Raw genomic sequence first — 15,813 nt, forward strand, 5'->3', positions numbered from 1 at the left:
TTAATGTCTTCTTGTTGAGCAAGCTCAAGGTAACTGTAAGATAACTAGGTAGGAACCTGCTGGCAACCCACATTCACAACGCGTGTTGTGAAGGTAGACCTGACGCTATCGATACATACACCATGGGTCACTATAATAAAGGTTTCGCTAAAATCGGTCAAGCGTAAGCAGCGTAATTCTGTTCTGACAGATCCGAATACTTTTCATACTTTCATCGAATACGTTTGCTGTTCACAAAATTAATTTTGAGGAAATTCACTATATTGTTGCTAATATGAGCACCAGCTGGTACAGGGCTAGATGGGGTTACAGCGTGGTTTGTGAAAGGTAATATTGATATCTCAAGCCCCCTCTTATGTCATGCATTTAACCATTCGTTGCGTACATCCAAGTAACCCTCTTTTTTAAAGAAAAGAAAAACCAAGGTCGTACGGATATATAAGCCGGCGATCGCTCTGATCCCTCAAGTTACGTACTTGTATCTGTCCTGAGTAATGTCACTAAGACTTTTGAAAAAATATTCTTGCAACACATGTAAGCATCTTTCTAGAAAAATGTCATGCAATTTGCCTTGAGCATCATGGATTCAGTTCACATCACTCCAATTTAACAGCTGTGCTAACTTTAGCGCAAAAAATTAACATGGCATTGCACAATACCTCCTTGCAACTGTAATTTCTCATCACCTAAAGAAAGCCTTCGATACAATAGACCACGGAATTTTGCAAATCGATTCAAAGCACTACGGTTCCTGTGGCAGAATGTTGGGCTTATTTTCTCTTTATATAAGCGAACGCCAACGAATGGTCATATTGCGCAATATTTCATCTTCCATAATGTAAACAAAAAGAAGGTGTACAGCAGGGATAAGACCCTTATTGTTTTCGCTGAGTGCGAAATATCGGCCAAAAATAACAAATTCCGCGGAGATGCTATTGTACGCTGATCAGAGAGCGATCATTAAAAAAATAAATCATGGGGTTTTACGTGTCAGTATTACGATGTGATTAGGAGGCGTGCCGTAGTGGGGGACTCCGGAAAATTTCGATCATGGGGCGTTCTTTGCCGTGCACCTTAATCGAAGTCGCCGAGTGTTTTCGCCCTCACCGAAATGCGTCCACCGTGGGCGCGAGTCGATCCCGCGAGCTCGTGCTCAGTAGCCCAATACCATAGCCACTAAGCAGCCGCAGTGCATGCAGCGATCATAGTTACTGCTAACAAGAAGCAGCAATTGAAGTGGGAGGTATAACGCTGCAAGGCAACCGACGGTTATCCCCAGTTCTTCCCAATCCAGGTCTCTGAATACCTCCTGTAAACACGCCGTGAATAGCATTGGAGAGATCGTATTTCCCTGCCACAGTTCAATATTTGGGTGTAATTTTCGACAGCCATCAAAAATGCAATGTCAGTATCAACTTAGTATCAATATCAGTATCGATACCAACTCAGTATCTGCAAATTTAGGGTCTGCGTGCAATAGGCTGCTAATGAGTAGAAATTATTTTATTAACAATATACTCCAATTTCTTTATTTATCTTGTTTTCATTGTCACCTGGCCTATTGCGTCGATTCACGGGAACGGACAGTGACAACAAACCTTGAACACAAACGGAAACTACAGAAGCGGGCACTTAGAAAAACTGGTGCTGGATATGATCAGCACAGTGCGCAGTTGTTTAATGAAACGGAAATATAATTTCTTGACATATAACGGCAATCAAACTGCTGTTACCGCCAATGGCGTCATTTAACACAACAACCCCTCCAAAGCCATAACGGATATGGGACACAAGTCTCCCTAATCTGAAACACATCTCAATACAGAACGTTCATCGACTATATACCTACTGAGAGCAATGTACGGAACTAGTTAGCTTCCGCTACCGAAATATTTTATTTTGGCTGACAACTCTGTGATGAAACCCGGACAAAACTTTGGTGGAGTTATGCAACAATGGGGTGCTTTGCCGTTGCAGAATTAAGTACAAGTTCAGCAGATTGTTCTAATCAATGAAGGAAGATGTGTGTAGTATAACGCGGTTGAGGGTACTTAACAAACCACGACACTTGAATTTAAACGAGTACAAACCACTTTCTTCGCAAGAAAGAGGTATACTGAGACATCTGTGTCCCAGTGTACCGTGACGGAATGCTGCAAGCCAATTGGCGGCGTTTGCTTGGGTGTGGTAGTTTTGTGTTCTAAAAGCCACTTGGAGTGAATAAACTTCTATACTTAGTGGCTTTACGTGTGCCCAATTTTATTTTAAATAAAAACATTTATGTTTCAAAATTATGGCAGTATAAGAACGCAAATTCTTCGTATCTGAAGAAAAGCTTCCGATATGTTTTGGATGACTGCGACAATGAGTCTGCTCTAACAGCGTGAAAAAAAAATAATTTGACAACCTTGGTGCAGAAATTGACGCAGAAATTCCAGAGAAGCTGGAACGTTCAAAGCGACCGAAAAAGTCAGAGAAGGTGTGTCATCCGAAAATCTTGCAATTACTGCTTACAAAAATAACATGTGCAGTCATAACGTCATCGAATGAAAGAAGGCATAAAAACAGTGAACGACAGCTCATTCCCGCGAGCAGCGCAGGTAAATAAAGTATATATAAGGGTAATAAACTATATTATAGGACTAAGCATATTTTCTATTGTTATGAAACTGGACAGCTTCCTAAAGATGCTTGCAAAAGATAGAATTCGCTATGCTGAGCAAAACGGTCATATCTTCATAACATTGGCAGAAAAAAATGAAGGCTTTTCTAGTCACGTGGTGTAAGCTCAAAGGTAACTTACGAAGTGGACTGAAAGTAAAACATAAAATAGTACATTCGCGTGTTCTTTGAATTCCTGCACATTGGAGCAAACGTTTTCAACATCATTTACGTCAAACTGCAAGCTGACGAGCCCTCTATGCCCGCTCTGACATCGCTACAGTTCTGCCAAGCAGTCGCGCAAATTTTTCTCGATAATCATTGAGCCGAAAGCGCAGCACAAGTCTTGAGAAGATATGCAGCTGCATAAAAATGTGCGAAAGACACGAAACCCCCTGGCACCAAATTACAAGAGCTCCCACTCGAAAGAGGCGCGCGGAGTGTTCCAAGTCAAAGCTCCAAACGACGTGTTATCAGCTGCAACATTAGCAATGTTCAGTTGCGCTTCCTACCGCAAGAAATTGTTTCGCGGACTTTTACGGTTGAAGCAGCTAAGAGTGCCACGTAATTGTCCAGCTCCCTTAAGGCACATATATGGACGCAGATGTCCCAGAGGATAACATATATACTATCAGAAATATATTTTTGAAAATTGTTTCCGTATTGTTTCAATGGTCCAAATGAAGAAAAAAAGACAAGTACATCTATAACAGCTCGGCCTATTGGAATATATTTATACCTAAGGGGGCCAGTACATCAATCTTTTGTTCTTCATCCTGCATAACTAGACTCCTCACATTACAGAATTTATATCTTCCACCGACTAAAACTATCTAAGGAAAACGTCTACTGCGATTTATTACAGTGAAAGTCTGGAACGAGATATGTCACATTGCGCAATTGCAATCTTCCGCCGACTAACACTGTCTATAGAAAATGACTTCCACTGCAATTTATTGCAGTGGAAGTCTGGGACAAGATATCAGACCATGCAAAATAAACAAAAGGATTTTCGAGTGGAATATAAAAAAAAATACCTGCTCCAGAGGAATGGCTCAACATAAATACTCGCACTAATAAATAAGAAATAAGTAAAACAAGCAATAAATAAATAAGTAAATAAATGTACTGAATTTCTTTCTTCGCTGTAGGTGTCATAAGTATGCATAACTTATCTTTACTATTATGGATCAGCATGCTATTATGTTGTAGTTGCAATGTATGTGGCACTGTGTTGTAGGTCATGATAACTTTATTACAGCGAAGCTGTTTACGGCTAGGGTTCCGCGCAGTTTTCGTGTCCGCCAACAAATCTGCGTGAGCAAAAACTATCAACGATGGCGCGCGTCACTGCTCATGCCACTGCTGGCACGTTCGTCGTCGACTTCTACCACAGCTGGCTCGTTGGCGCCCCTCCACGCAAGCGCACTAACGCGGTCGTGCCGCTGCTCGCGCATTCGTCGTCTTCCACAGCTGGCTCCGCTGCCGCTCATCATGTTTCCGTACTGCCCCTCCCTCTGCGAAGGCGCTGACTGCACTGACCCACTGCCAGTTGATTGCCAGTTGGTGCGGTGGTTTGACCTCAAAACCAACCCGCCTCCGCCGCTATCGTCGTCTCTCATGGATGCTCCTTTCACACTGAGAGAGTTGGGACTAGCTTTGGGCAGCCTCCGATGTTGCTGTGCGGTGGGACCTGTCCTTATCAATGATCATATGCTGACTAACCTACCGGTTGAAAGATGACGTCATCAGCTCAATTTGTTTAATGAAGTGTGGGCAAGAGGGGATATTCCAGATGTATGGAAGGTAGCGTGGGTGGTGGCGGTTCTGAAGCCTGGACAAAATCCGACTTCTTTTGACTCATGCACACAGGTATATCTGACCTAAGGTAATGAAGAAGATGGCGTTCACAATACTTACTTTGTACGTCGAGTAGGGATAGAAACTACCGCAGTGGAGGACTCGGTTTAGGCAGTGTCTAAGTGCTCAAGACAAGGTTGTGGGCTTACAAGTTACATAGAACATAACAATCCAGACGGACTGTCGACACTTGCTGTTTCTGTGGATGTCTCACAGGCTTACGACCACGTGTCTCAAACGACCACGTGTCTCAGCCATCATGAGCCAGCTACAAGCAATAGGCGCCACGGGTCATCTTTTGCACTTTATACATACGTTTCTCAATCTTCTCAATGATCACCGCATCAGAGTTCATCTTGGCGACACTTTGAGCAATGAGATTGGTATATGTCGTGGCTTACAACAGGGGAGTATTTCATCCCCCTTATTATTTAACATTGCCATGACGACACTCCCAATAATACTAAACAATCGAACACCCATGACCATATCATCGTCCATATATGACGATGGTATCCGCATACGGGTCTCCGGCTACCACCATCGTCGCCTCGCACGAATAGCCCACGGAGCAGTAAAAGCCATTCAGAAATACTTAATAATAATAATATTTGGGGTTTTACGTGCCAAAACCACTTTCTGATTATGAGGCACGCCGTAGTGGAGGACTCCGGAAATTTTGACCACCCGGGGTTCTTTAACGTGCACCTAAATCTAAGCACACACAGAAATACTTGACAATGTATGGCAGAGAAATCATCATTCACACTATTTTCTGGAATTAAAACAAAATCTACAAGCTTGAACCTGAATTTGAACTGGTACCAAGTTCGAGAAGTCACCAAGTCCAATTTCTTGGCCTTACCTTGGATCACAAGCTACGCTGGCACCACGCTGTTGACCACATCATGGCATCATCATCACAGAGGCTTCATGTGCTCAAGCGAGTCGCTGGCCTCCGCTGGGGCAGCCAACCGATGACGATGCTGCAGCTACATACAGCGTTGGTTACAAGTCGTTTCTTATACGAGCTACTTCTGATGTTATCCTCAAATAGTTAGTGAGCGGAGAAACCATACACCGAAAAGGTCTTCCGCTGTGTTGGGGAGTCCCTCAGCCGGCATCGAACAAAGAAGTACTCTACGAAGCTGAGTCACGACCTCTGCGACTTCAGGCTTCGCAGACTCTCATGAGCCAACTACTACGTTTGAGTGAGTCGTCTCCAGGGAAAGCCCTCTTGAGACGTGTGGGTAACAGGGCACGCTCAAATTTTTATGCATCACGGAACACGGTTCAAGCCTTAGGATTATGCTACACGCAACAAACGGAGAAGATAGACCCACCCTGGTCGTTCGAGGACATAACATGCCACTTGAGTGTACCAAGACTGCAGTAACAGAGCTGCATTCCAGCTGCAGAAGTCCAGTTACTACTTCTGGAACATTTGAACATGACTTACTTGAATTATCTCCAAGTATACACTGATGGCTCTGTCAAAGTAGGCGAAGATCACTGCGCAGCTGCGTTCTATATTCCCTCTCTGAGATATGCGAGGTCTGGCCGTCTGAACTGTATAGCTTCGTCGACAATCGTGGAAGGTGTTGCAATAACTGCTGCTCTGCGCAACTTTAAAACATTGCCTTCACAAAGTGTGGTTCTCCTTACGGACCCAAAAGCCGTAATGCAACAACTCTACCGTGGCCTAGCGTCCATTCAGTTCCCACACGAATCACTAGTCCTTGTGAAAGAACTCGGCAACAAAGGCTTCACGGCAAAGTTTTTGTAGATTCTATCCCACAATGGCTTTCATCATCATCATCATCAGCCTGGTTACGCCCACTGCAGGGCAAATGCCTCTCCCCTACTTCTCCAACTACCCCGGTCATGCACTAATTGTGGCCATGTTGTCCCTGCAAACTTCTTAATCTCATCCGCCCCCCTAACTTCCTGCCGCCCCCTGATACGCTTCCCTTCTCTTGGAATCCAGTCCGTAAACCTTAATGACCGTCGGTTATCTTCCCTCCTCATTACATGTCCTGCCCATGCCTATTTCTTTTTTTTATTTCAACTAAGATGTCATTATCTCGCGTTTGTTCCCTGACCCAATCTGCTCTTTTCTTATCTCTTAACGTTACACCCATCATTCTTCTTTCCATAGCTCGTCGCCTCGCCTTGAATTTAAGTAGAACCCTTTTTGTAAGCCTCCAGGTTTCTGCCCCGCATGTAAGTACTGGTAAGACACAGCTGTTATACACTTTTATTTTGAGGGATAATGGCAACCTGCTGTTCATGCTCTAAGAATGCCTGCCGAACGCACCCCAGCCTATTCTTATTTTTCTGATTATTTCAGTCTCATGATCCGGATCCGCGGTCACTACCTGTCCTAAGTAGATGTATTCCCTTACAACTTCCAGTGCCTCGCTACCTATCGTAAACTACAGTTCTCTTCTGAGACTGTTAAACATTACTTTAGTTTTCTGCAGACAAATTTTTAGACCCACCCTTCTGCTTTGCCTCTCCAGGTCAGTGAGCATGCATTGCAATTGGTCCCCTGAGTTACAAAGCAAGTCAATATCAGCAGCGAATCGCAAGTTACTAAGGTATTCTTCATTAACTCTTATCCCGAATTCTTCCCAATACAGGTCTCTGAATACCTCCGGTAAACATGCTGTGAATAGCATTGGAGAGAACGCATATCCCTGCCTGACGTCTTTCTTTATTGGGATTTTGTTGTTTTCTTTATGGAGGACTACGGTGGCTGTGGAGCCTCTATAGATGTCTTCCAGTATGTTTACATACGGCTCGCCGACACCCTGATTCCGTAATGCCTCCATGACTGCTGAGGTTTGATTGAATCAAACGCTTTCTCGTAATCAATGAAAGCTATATATAAGGGTTGGTTGTATTCCGCACATTTCTGTACAACATGATTGATGGTGTGAATATGGTCTATTGTTGAGTAGCCTTTACGGAATCCTGTCTGTTCCTTTGGTTGACGGAAGTCTAAGGTGTTCCTGATTCTATTTGCGAGTACCTTAGTAAATACTTTTTAGGCAACGGACAGTAAGCTGATCGGTCTATAATTTTTCAAGTCTTTGGCGTACCCTTTCTTATGGATTATGATTATGTTAGCGTTCTTCCAAGATTCCAGTACGCTCGAAGTCATGAGCCATAGCATATACAGGGTGGCCAGTTTTTCTAGAACAATGTGACCACCATCATTCAACAAATCTGCTGTTACCTGATCTTCCCCAGCTGCCTTCCACCTTTGCATAGCTCCCAAGGCTTTCTTTACTTCTTCCGGCGTTACTTGTGCGATTTCAAATTCCTCTGGACTATTCTCCATTCCATCATCGTCGTGGGTGCCGCTGGTACTGTATAAATCTCTATAGAACTCCTCAGCCACTTGAGCTATCTCATCCATATTACTAATGATATTGCCGACTTTGTCCCCTGACGCATACATCTGATTCTTGTCTATTCCTAGTTTCTTCTTGACTGCTTTTAGGCTTCATCCGTTCCTGAGAGCATGTTCAATTCTATCCATATTATGCTTTATTATATCAGCTGCCTTACGCTTTTTGCTTAACTTCGAAAGTTCTGCCAGTTCTATTCTAGCTGTAGGGTTAGAGGCTTTCATATATTGTCATTTCTTGATCAAATCTTTCGTCTCCTGCGTTATCTTACCGGTATCCTGTCTAACGGAGTTACCACCGACTTTTATTACACACTCCTTAATGAAGCCTATAAGATTGTTGTTCATATCTTCGACACTAAGGTCCTCTTCCTGAAAGTTAAAGCCGAATACCTGGCATTTCTGGCAATGAAAAAGCTGATGCCTCTTGCATACGCAGTGCTCCATCATCCTCCCAAAGTCAAGGGCCCAAAGAGCAATGAAGTGAAGAAATCTGGCATTGAAAATCACTGTGGGTCACTTTCGGTTCAACCACATATGCCTTTGCGTAACCAAGAGATTTGGTCGAGAGGAAGCCTCACTTGTATATCGAATTAGGACAGGATCTGCTAGTACACCAGCGTGGTTATTTAAGGCGGGCTGCATCAATTTTACGAACTTTACGACATGCGACAAGACAAGAGACATTGAACACTTTCTGTGGTCGTGCCCAAAATTCCGGGACAAAAGGGACGCTCTCCTGAAAAACCTACACCAAAATGGCCTTCCGCATACGTACCTGCAACACCTTGTGTTCCCCGAATGAGCAGTTATAGACCGCAAAGAAGCATCGCGTCTCATTATCGGATTTTTAGAGAGACTGGTCTGATGGACATGTGGTGATACACCACAGTTACATTATAAGAGACGCTCGGGCGGAGCGATTGCCGACCTTGATCGCCAGGCTAAACCCGCTTGTTGCTATACTCCCACCCTCACCTCCACCCCCACCACCATGTATTGCAATCAATAATGTGCAATAGAAGAAAGAAGAAAGAAAGAAAGAACTTTTAGTTGTGTCTCTGGAAGATCAAATGTGAATATTTTCGGAAGGTGTTCGCAACCAGGTGAAAAATAAAGCACCATATACTTCCTGTACAATCTTTTTTTTTTGACATTTATGCATTGCGTTCGGAGAAGGGGTTTTTAGAGTTTGTCGCGCAATTTTTGACGGACTTATGGGTTGAACATTGACATGCCCTCTTTCACATAGGAGCTGAGCTCGTCCTCATCCTTTCATTCAGACTCATCCTCAGTATTTGCAGTGTGCGCGCGGTTTCGATGCGACTAAGTACATACTCCCCCAAATTTCTTCTCTATGGGGCTCTCGACTGTGCGAATAAACTCGTATTTTATTATAATGTCTGTGCTGTTCTTTTGCCTAAAAGAACTAATTGCTCATCAGCCAGCGGGACTTAAGGATAAGGTTCAGAACAAAGGGTAAGTTTTGTTCCCATGCGTGAATTGGCAGAGGAGGAGGGTTGTTAGCTATAGACTGACCTAGAGTATTGCCAATGATACCATCAGTTGCTCCGCCCGAGCGCCACCATTCAAGTGAGATAGAGACTAGTGCCTGTCAGAACGCATACAAGGAAGACTAACACCAGTGACGGCATTGAATCGGAGCGCACTGTGCCCTGTGCGCCATCCATCTAACCGCGCCTTGCCAGTCCATTCGCACAACTTAACCGTCCCCCTCCAGCTATGAATCGCAGATATATTTGGCGAGGAGGCATGACACCTCCATCGTAAATAGCCGGTGTCCTCGCCACAAGAAATACACACTTTTGATTGTGTGCGGCGCCATTCTATGCTTGAGATCGGTATTCAAGAAGAAATATACCGATTATATGCTCTGTACTTTATATTACCTTAAACGAGGCGTTGAACACTTTCGTTGGCCGTACCCATGCTACGTAATATGACCTCCTTGAGGTCTTGGGTTAGACTTGACAAAGCTTGACATGACTAAGCTGCTAAAAATAAAACGTGATGATGACGATGGAAAAAAAAAGAAGAGAAAAGCCTTATGGATGCATGCCTGCAACAGTTTGGGTTTCGCAGTGCTGTTAAATATAAGGAAATTTCCCTTGGTGTGGAGCTAGCAAGCCTTGCTTAGGAAAGAAGAAACACACGTCGAAAGGCAGATTTTTTTAAAACGTCATCTTTTCCATTAGCATGCGAACTGTGACTTTTGATCGTGCTGCAGCTCAGTGAACGCACGTAACCAAGTAAAAGGCGTGGTGCAGATGCCCAGTGTTCCTTAGGGAATTACTCCTACTGCGACTATGCCCTTCCTGCTTCTAGCTAGGCTTTCTATATCTGTGTACTTCTAAACGAAATATTTATCTGTAAGTGTCAAAAAAGCAAGAAAAGCAACCTGTGATGTAACACCAAAGCACATATACCTGGCCACACACGAAACGACAATGTGGTCACAGCGCTTAACAATTGACTATGCACGCGTATTGTAAGATTTACCGGGAACGTCCCATAAGCAGAACAACCTTGGACTGAGCTCTAGTGGTCAAGTGTTGGGGTAGGTTTCGGTTTGGAGAACAATATAAAGAATGGCCATGTAGCTCCATGCTTCGCTGCAAACCACGTATACGCGCGTAATTACCACTACTGGTTGCTGGGCTAGATGGTTTATGCTTTTAGCGACGTTTAGGACGTGCATTAAAGAGGAAGAAAATTGAGAGATTTACAAACCAGCATCCACTCGGCACTACTTGACTTGAAGCGGGCGAGGTTTATTCGAAGCACAGTTTATTCCTTGTATATTTAGTATAGAGTGCCATAAGGCGCATATGACTATGAGGTGGGTTGTCCGTGAGAGTAGGGCAGCAGTTCCGCAGCAAATTCCACTATACTAGTTCCATAACAGTCTATGGTTTCTGACTGTCGAGAAAAAAGCCTAGAAATATTTCTGAAATTTTTAAATATAAGATAGTGAGAAACTTGGCTCGGAGGTCGGCGGCACTGAGATACAGCCCGCAAGAAAGCTTCTCAACCAGTTCTTACATTTCTAAGGGACAGTTATTTGCTAGACGAGTTGCAAGTACCGCAGTTTTTGTGGAAGAGCCGCACAGGCAGAGCATTCCAAGCCCACCTGAAACAACAATCCACCACCATGACATGTACCTTGGTTTTTCATCAAATTGAAGGCACACTGAAAGATAATAGTAAATGTCACTAATTAATTTACAGTGAACCGACGACGACGATGTGCTAAATGCTATCTTGCATAGCGAGCTAGGAGCTAGCGATAATCCCTTGCGTGTGCGGTAGAAGAGGGTAACTTCGGTTCTGTGTAGTGACTTAGTCACAGAAGACCGGTGTGGAGAAGGCAACCGTGAAGGGAAGTTGTCGAAGACATACTGTTTCCCTATTTTTGTGTCCTGAGAAGCCTTCTTCGTTGGCCTGAATTCCGCGCTGGGCGCGCAATGCTGTTGCCAGAATCATTACCTGTTGCACCGATGTGTGCAGATAGGAACTGGTGAGCTACAAGAACCACTGAAAAAACTATCGACATATTTACGTGCATCTTCTTTTATAAATTCTGCATCCTAAAAAAATCAAGCAAATATGACACCGCAACGTCGGAATAAAAAGGTGCATCGTGATTCCATTAGCTACATTAGCCGACAAAACTGAAGGTGCAACTTCTTCAAAGTTGTATTTTTGGACATGAACTTCGCAGATTCGTTACTCGTAACTAGTTGGGCTGCGCTGTAGAGAGGAAATACATATTCATTTTCGCCTGTTCAGTCGTCTTATAACTTGTGGGATCGCACGCGCATCTCGATATCTCCGGAGCGGCCACGCGGTTATCACGCGATAATCACGTGCTCGCTCGCCGAGAGTAGCGGGGAGAGGGCACCTTCGCCGCTCTCGCTGCTCTTAGCGCCTGGCCGCGACGCCTGGGACCAAGGCACCCCGTTCCCTCCCCTCCTTTCTTGGAACCGGGGAGACTCCCTCTCCGTCGCGCGGGGAGAAGCGCTATTCCCCCGATGCATCTTCGTATTTTCGGCTGAGGAGCTTGCGACTGGCCTCATCTCAATTCAGCCGCTGAGACCGCCGCACGCCGGCCCCCTGCTGCGCTCGGCCTTTGTGAGCAACTGACCGCCCCAGGGCCCGAGCGCGGATCCACTTTGAATGAGCTGAACTCTTATCAGCCTCTTTCGTGGTTCCAACATTGTGTGCTTTATTTCTCCCCAGACGTGCGGAACGCTCCGCCGCTGTGGTATTGTTTTGTATTTGTACGTGTGGTTTGCTGTTGTTGTCAGTTGGTATACTTGTACTCTAAGGTGAATAAACACGTTAGGTCGGGACTCGCTCTGTCCCCTCTGGCCTGAACCCGCCGTGGTTGCAACTCACTGCGAACCGCGGGTTAGTGGTCACAGCTCTGACTGTTAGGGCTGCTGCGAAAGTGCTAGTGAGCGACTGCCGCTCCGCCGGCGCTGTGCGATCCAGAGAAGGGTCAGGTGCGCAAGCGCGAACTTGAGTAATACGCCTATAAAGTGTACCTTAAGGAATTGTGATATCTGTTTCCATTGCAAAACAACGGAGTAGTAAAACTCCTTTCACAGTATTCTAAACACCTGCCGCCACTTGAAGATTTTGAGTAAAATTGGAACAGCGTAAATTAAAGGTATCTTCTCAAAGTAGTTCAAGTTTTATTTCTTGGTTGAAATGAAACAAGTCTCTTTTAAACCGGTCTAACCAGTTGTATAACGAGACAACTGCTACGTTTGGCATGAATGTGTACAAAGTCCCGGTAGAACTGCCCCTTCTTACCTGTCGCTAGAACACCCTATACAAGAACACTTTCATGGAGTACTCGTCTTACTTTTCCAAACAGGTAGCTCCTCTCTTGCCACTGTCAGCAATGAATGTACTTTCGCAGAGGATTCTGCTCGCGTCTTTAATTGGTGCAAGGAAACGGAGATTCTATGCATTGACGCTGATGAACAAGGCCCCACCAGTGATGTTCAACCGCAATTGCTTGCTCTCGTGCGCTGAGGTAAGTCATCCTGTATGCAATATGGGCATGAAAAGATATAAATATAGGAATTGCAGCGGTTTTTCTAGCTGCGATGTGCATGTGTTCTCATATACGAAGTCGACAATATGGAATACTGCTCTGTGGTAATCCCCCATAATACTATCCCTTTTCTTTAATCTTTACACCAAAAATAAAACTGTTGCAGATAGCGTATATAGCGTGCTACAGCTGGATTGTTTAGTGACGAACGGCATTCGCCCGAATAATTGCAAATGCACATTTAGTAAATCCGCAGTATCCCTCAAGTAAACTTATTTACATATTTTCTTATTTGCTGTATACTGCAGACTCATGGCCTAAGTACAGTATGCATAAATATACAAAGATATAAAAGTCCAACAGAATATATATACTAACAGGTTAGAATACAACAAAGCGAATGTTATAATGCGCAATCTAAATCGTTCCTATCATTAGCGGTACTGGGAAGTAATTAAACCAAAGCAGCTGTTAAAATCGATGTAAAAGAAGCCTGGCTGGGCTGAAGTCATATCCAATAAGAAGAAAGCTTTTTGATATTTGTTACCTATACGTGCGGAGCAGTATAAATCTCTTTAAAAAAAGGTATCAAAAATGCTGTTACAGATGTACCTGCTAAATATTACCACCCAACAATATCACCGGACTGCTACGTTGCGTTGGGTTGATACGAGTGTAGTATTTCTAAGTGCAACCGTCCTAATTTTCGTGTGAATGGCGCTGGTAGCGTTGGCCGGAGTTCGGTCAAGCTGAGATGAATCAGTTGACCGACGAATCAGTGAATTATCAATCGGTGAAGATGAATCAGTTTTTTTTCGTTTATGTCATTACATACTGCGAAAATGAAGATTGTGTAAGTCGTCAAAAAAAATGATTTGCTAGTTGTTTACTAGCGTCAATATTTCAAGCTAATAGCAAGTGTTGCCTCTATTAAGCAGTTAGTAGGCTTCCCTTAGTGAAAGGGAATACCACCATCACCTCTGGTTATTATGTCCTGTAGTAGTGGTCCTACTGACATGTTTAGATAAACTATAGTTTCTATCATTATGTGTGATTAATAGTTGTGTATTACGTTGCGGCACGCATATGTGCACATTTCCGGTTTACAAATACATATTGACGAATTTGCTCATTTAGCGAAATATATAGATGCGCACCGGTCAACCGGCTTTCCTAAATGTTGTGCATATATATACACATATGGTTGTTCTTGTAAGCAAGTTCTGCATAGCATCTCGATCATTGTTTTGCACGATGCGTTGTTCCCTTTTGTTTTCTATTACTTTGTATATAGCTCTATGTATTACACCAAACCTAATGTTGTTGTCATGACCCTTACATGTCGTTATTTGATGGAGCTATAAAATAACACTCAACAGTGTGACAATGTGGTTCCCCTTTTTCTTTCCTCTCCTTTTTTCTCGCACACGTGTTCATAAAGCACAATTAGATGCGAAACGAAGTAATTATATCTTGCCAATGAAATTGCCCCTTGTAAACAAAAAAGGCCCTACTAATTAATGTGGTAGCAAATGCCACTATAAAGATGAGATTACTATCTATGGTACTAACTACCTGTGCTAGTAATGCGCCCTACCTCTTTGGGGTACTAAATGCAACATCCGGCGACGATACCAACTGCCCATATTAGAAACATAGTTCACCTATTGACAAAGACCTATTAGCTTTTGGTTAGTAACTGACGCGACCATGTTTCCAGAGGCGGGGCGCTTCGCTATTTGCCCTTAGAAACGCCCCTCATAATCTGCGGGGAAAAGACAAACATCTCGCGTAGACTGCCGCAGAGGCAAGCGCCCAAGCAATAATAACACATGACACGCTGATGGTATCGTTATGTGTTTCTAGCCTTCCTCGCCGTACCAAACGGATGATGGATGCTGCATCTACACTGAAGGATCCATGCATGACGTGGCTCGGGACATTATTTCTAAACGGGTAAGCACATGACGCAGAAGAGTAAACGTGCGCTTCAAACATTTTGGCTCGCAGAAAGGAAAAAAAAAAGGGCTGTTGGTGTTTACAGCAAATACGTGTATGATCACTGGAAAAAATTGCGAGTGGCACAACAGAGGCATGTATTACTCCCTGCAAATGACGCTTTCGAATTCGTCAGCATACTTAGTGGAGTCCTTCCTATTGTACCGACGGGCATTGAATAAATCAAAATAATCAATAAAACATATTCTTGTTATTACAGATTCAGCAGGCTGCATTTGCGAAGTGCGCCAACTTGAAAATTGAGACCTCTTGTCTGCGCCTTAGGAGTGTATGCAAAGTTTTGAAAACGCCGCAGGCTGATGCTGGAAGCTCACAGTTCACTTAACTATGGCCGATCAGAATTGCAAATACCAAAATTGAGCTTGCAAATAGCGTATACTCCATGCATTCCCGGAGAAGAGGTTCCTCGCTTTTGTGTCCGTTGCCTGCGTGAACCTGTTGCCTTTTTCCCTGCAAGCGTGACCTTGACTCGGAGGTCGTGAAGTCATGTTATCTATCCTCACATGCGCAAAATATAGTCTCCCTTATTTGAAGACACAGTTTGCATTGGTGACATTCCATGAATGCTTTAAGGACACCGTGAATGCTTTTAGGTGTATGCAGCTTATCTGCACGTGCCAAGTCCAGCCTTTCTTAAGGTCTTTTTTATAGGTCTGTCAAATGATCCAAATTCGTTGCATGGTACAACCTAGTAGCATCATAATCTTGAAACTCTCAAAGCGTGTCAGGAACGTGCTCGGAAAGTGTTGAGTGTTTCACTTCGGGCAAACAT

The 15,813-nt window shown here is 43.9% G+C and overlaps 1 protein-coding gene across 2 annotated transcripts in view; it reads left to right on the forward strand.

The window, feature by feature from the left end:
- The window catches only part of LOC142572404 (ornithine decarboxylase-like), a 79,913-nt gene that overhangs the window by 42,738 nt on the left and 21,362 nt on the right, over positions 1-15,813 (forward strand). The window contains exons 2-3 of one of the 2 annotated variants that reach the window (XM_075681497.1): positions 12,840-13,001; positions 14,889-14,978. The exons of the other annotated variant lie outside the window; for it this stretch is intronic. Of the exons in view, the coding sequence (XP_075537612.1) occupies positions 12,867-13,001; positions 14,889-14,978 (225 nt within the window). The 5' untranslated portion in view covers positions 12,840-12,866. The remainder of the gene's footprint in view (positions 1-12,839; positions 13,002-14,888; positions 14,979-15,813) is intronic. 2 annotated transcript variants of the gene reach the window in all.

This window comes from Dermacentor variabilis, chromosome 2 (assembly GCF_050947875.1).
Source record: "Dermacentor variabilis isolate Ectoservices chromosome 2, ASM5094787v1, whole genome shotgun sequence".
NCBI lineage: Eukaryota > Metazoa > Arthropoda > Arachnida > Ixodida > Ixodidae > Dermacentor > Dermacentor variabilis.